This window comes from Dipodomys ordii, unplaced genomic scaffold (genome assembly GCF_000151885.1).
Source record: "Dipodomys ordii isolate 6190 unplaced genomic scaffold, Dord_2.0 Scaffold39, whole genome shotgun sequence".
In the NCBI taxonomy this organism is placed as follows: Eukaryota; Metazoa; Chordata; class Mammalia; order Rodentia; family Heteromyidae; genus Dipodomys; species Dipodomys ordii.
Genome location: NW_012267255.1, coordinates 13,236,697 through 13,239,921, shown reverse-complemented (window position 1 = coordinate 13,239,921; position 3,225 = coordinate 13,236,697). Strand labels below are relative to the sequence as shown.

The following is a 3,225-nucleotide window of genomic DNA, read 5'->3' as shown; positions in this document are numbered from 1 at the left end:
GGAAGGGGAAACAAAGGAGGAAGCTACAATGCTTGATAAGAAATGTATTCATTATCTTGCCCATGTAATTATAACCCCTCTGTACAGTATTTTCACAATAAAAAAAAATCAAAGGAAAAAAATTAGCACACTTTCAAAAGCATTAAAAGTTGGCTAGCTTTCAAGCACAGATTAACCCCTCTTGAGGGTTTAATGAGAATGAGAAAAATCTTGGGCTGGGAAGGTGGCTCAGTGGTAGAGCGCTTGCCTTGCATGCATGAGGCCCTGGGTTTGATTCCTCAGCACCACATAAGCAAAAAGAAAAAAAGCTGGAAGTGGCGCTGTGGCTCAAGTGGTAGAGCACTAGCCTTGAGCTGAAGAGCTGAGGGACAGTGCCCAGGCCCAGAGTTCAGGCCCCACAACCGGACCCCCCCAAAAAAATCTCATTCATGTGGTTGTCACCCTGAAAATTATTTCATATCTTACAAAAATATCCTATAAGATAGCCATCCAGGACATTTTCTCCTACCTCAAAAGTACATTAGTAGAAGAAAGAAAACAGAACGAATCTTAATTACTATGGTCTGTTTCAGTATATTTGGAGACAGATAAGATTTACAGAGAAGAACCACATGTGTCTGTGAGGCCCAGGCTCTGGGCTAGATGTTAGAAGTTCAGAATTGGTTCCCAGTCCCAGAGTTGGTGACCAGGAGAGCCAAGGCAAAATGCTCACATGGTTTCCACGAGCATTGGCTTCCACATGCTCTGCCTGCTACATCCAGGTTCTTCACCAAGAAAGACTTACTGGACTAATACACAAATCTCTTAAAGTGCAGGAGGTCTTAATGCAAGATGCCTCATTTTGATTAATCTTCTGTATTGTAATTTAACCTTTAATTTTTTTTAAAGGTGTTGTGTAACGGACCAGGAACATGTGTTCCTATCTGTGTATCTGCCTTCTTCCTTGGGATCCTTGGAATAAAGAAGGTGATCATTGTCTACGTTGAGAGCATCTGCCGAGTGGAAACATTATCTCTGTCCGGAAAGATTCTGTTCCACCTCTCGGATTACTTCATTGTTCAGTGGCCAGCTCTTAAGGAGAAGTATCCCAAATCTGTGTACCTTGGGCGAATTATTTGACCAATGGCAATTTAACTTCTTTAGAATTTTGCAGTCAACAATATTGACTTAGAACACTGATCAAGACTTCTGAAAGTCTTAAGAATTATGGATGATCATAGTTAAATAATGTACAAATATCTCGCCAGAGAAACTGAGATGCCAGAGTTATAGCACACACCTGTAATCCCAACACAAGGGCAGCTGAAGCAGGAAGAGTGCAGGCTCTAGAACAATCTGTATTATGTAACAAATCCCTGTTTAAGAAAGAGAGAGAGAGAGAAAAGAAGGAAGGAAGGAAGGAAGAAAGAAGAGGGAGGGAAAGAGAGAGGGAGGGAGTCCTCTCATAGAATTATTAAAATATTAATAAATAGTTCATATCAAATATTTATGCCTCCATACACCAAATTTCTTCCTAGGTTAAAATATGCAACACTACCTGCAGGTTTTCTTACAAATTTAGTACTTTTTTCTCAACCTAATAGAAAGTTTATATGAAATAGAAAAATGTGTGTGTGTGTGCGCGCGCGCACGCTCGTGTGTGTGTGTGTGTGTGTGTGTGTGTGTGTATGAAATAAAAAGCAGCATTTCCTATCCTATGTCTTTTGCTTTTTAAAACAGTATTCTGAATCATTAAAAGAAAGGTTATTTCTTCCTTTTTTGTTCTGATGCAACAGCTTTATTTCCTGTGTGGAGTCAGTGATGTCCCTGCTGAGCGCTTCTACATGAAGGAAGCAGTTGTGTGAAGCTGGCATCATGACAGCTTGCACTCCACAGGCTTCCCAGCCCTTGACCATGGACGAGTATCTTCTTTCATTCTGCAATCTTGCTTTATGACTTGTTGGCCTCAAGCCAGACTATCTCTCAAAATACCTCATTTAATTGTTAAAAATAAATTTAAAGGCCCAGTGCTGATGGCTCACACTTGTAATCCTAGCTACTCAGGAGGCTGAGATCTGAGGATTGCCAGCCCAGGCAAGAAACTCCTTGAGACTCTTATCTCCAGCAAACTGCTCTAAAAGCCAGACACGACCCTGTGGCTCAAGTGGTAGAGCAACCACCTTGAGCAAAAGAAACTCATGGACAGCACTCAGGCCCAGAGTTCAAGCCCCAGGACCCACAATAGGTGACCACTGTCATTGTAATAAAAACATAATTCTATTTATCAGGAACCCAGGTTTTTTAAAACATCAAAAAAATGTTCATAAACTCATGATGCCTTGACCAATAGTCATCTCTGGTAGGTTAAGATTCTTATTAGGCTTGCTGTAGTATATATATTTACTATACATTTATCTAATGTTTGCTTTATGCCAGATATTCTAGACACTTTTCAAACCAGAGAACTTGATGAGGTAGATGCCTTGTCCAGAATCACATGACTTAACACTTTCTTTTCTTTTCTTTTCTTTTTTTGTTTTTTGGTTGTGGGGCCTGAACTCTGGGCCTGGGTGCTGTCCCTCAGCTCTTCAGCTCAAAGCTGACGCTTTACCACTTGAACCACAGCGCCACTGCCAGCTTTTTCTGCGTATGTGGTGCTAAAGAATCAAACCCAGGGCCTCATGCATGCAAGGCAAGCACCCTACCACTGAGCCACCTTCCCAGCCCCCACTTAACACATTTTCAAAGCCAGATTTAAGGTCCAATAGTCTGGCTTGGGAGGCGGGAGAGGGGGCAGTCACAGTGGGATGTGGGTCACAAAGGGTGACACACTGAGGTGCGCCTCTGAACTTGACTAACACTTGGCTGTCCCTTTGGAATTTCTTGGTAATTTTGATTGCTGGTCAGTTTTTGTTGTTGTTGTTCTACAGTGCCGGACCTAGAACCCAGATCCTTGCACATGATAAATGAGCACTCTGCCACTGAACTCTACCCCCAGCCCTCTTAGTAATTTAGTTCTTGAGCAGGAACTGATGCTTCAACCCCTCAACCAGTTATGTAGCTTGTTCTGGCTACTACAGCACAAGCATCTCTACACTGCTCCTTTGTTCGTTAAGCAGAGAGAGAGAAAGAGAGAGAGAGAGAGATCTTTGCTTATGTCAATTTATGGATTATTCCTCTGAATCTTTTGTTGTAGAACTGTGATATAAATGGAATAAGAATGGGGAATGATTAATAAAGGGATTT

General features: G+C 41.7%; 1 protein-coding gene across 1 annotated transcript in view; it reads left to right on the top strand.

Annotated features, from left to right (window-relative positions):
• Positions 1–1,427, top strand: part of Alg14 (ALG14, UDP-N-acetylglucosaminyltransferase subunit) — a 66,039-nt gene extending 64,612 nt beyond the window's left edge. Inside the window, exon 4 of the mRNA XM_013018261.1 lies at positions 889–1,427. Within this exon, the coding sequence (XP_012873715.1) occupies positions 889–1,119 (231 nt within the window). The 3' untranslated portion in view covers positions 1,120–1,427. The remainder of the gene's footprint in view (positions 1–888) is intronic.
• Positions 1,428–3,225: the final 1,798 nt, after the last annotated feature.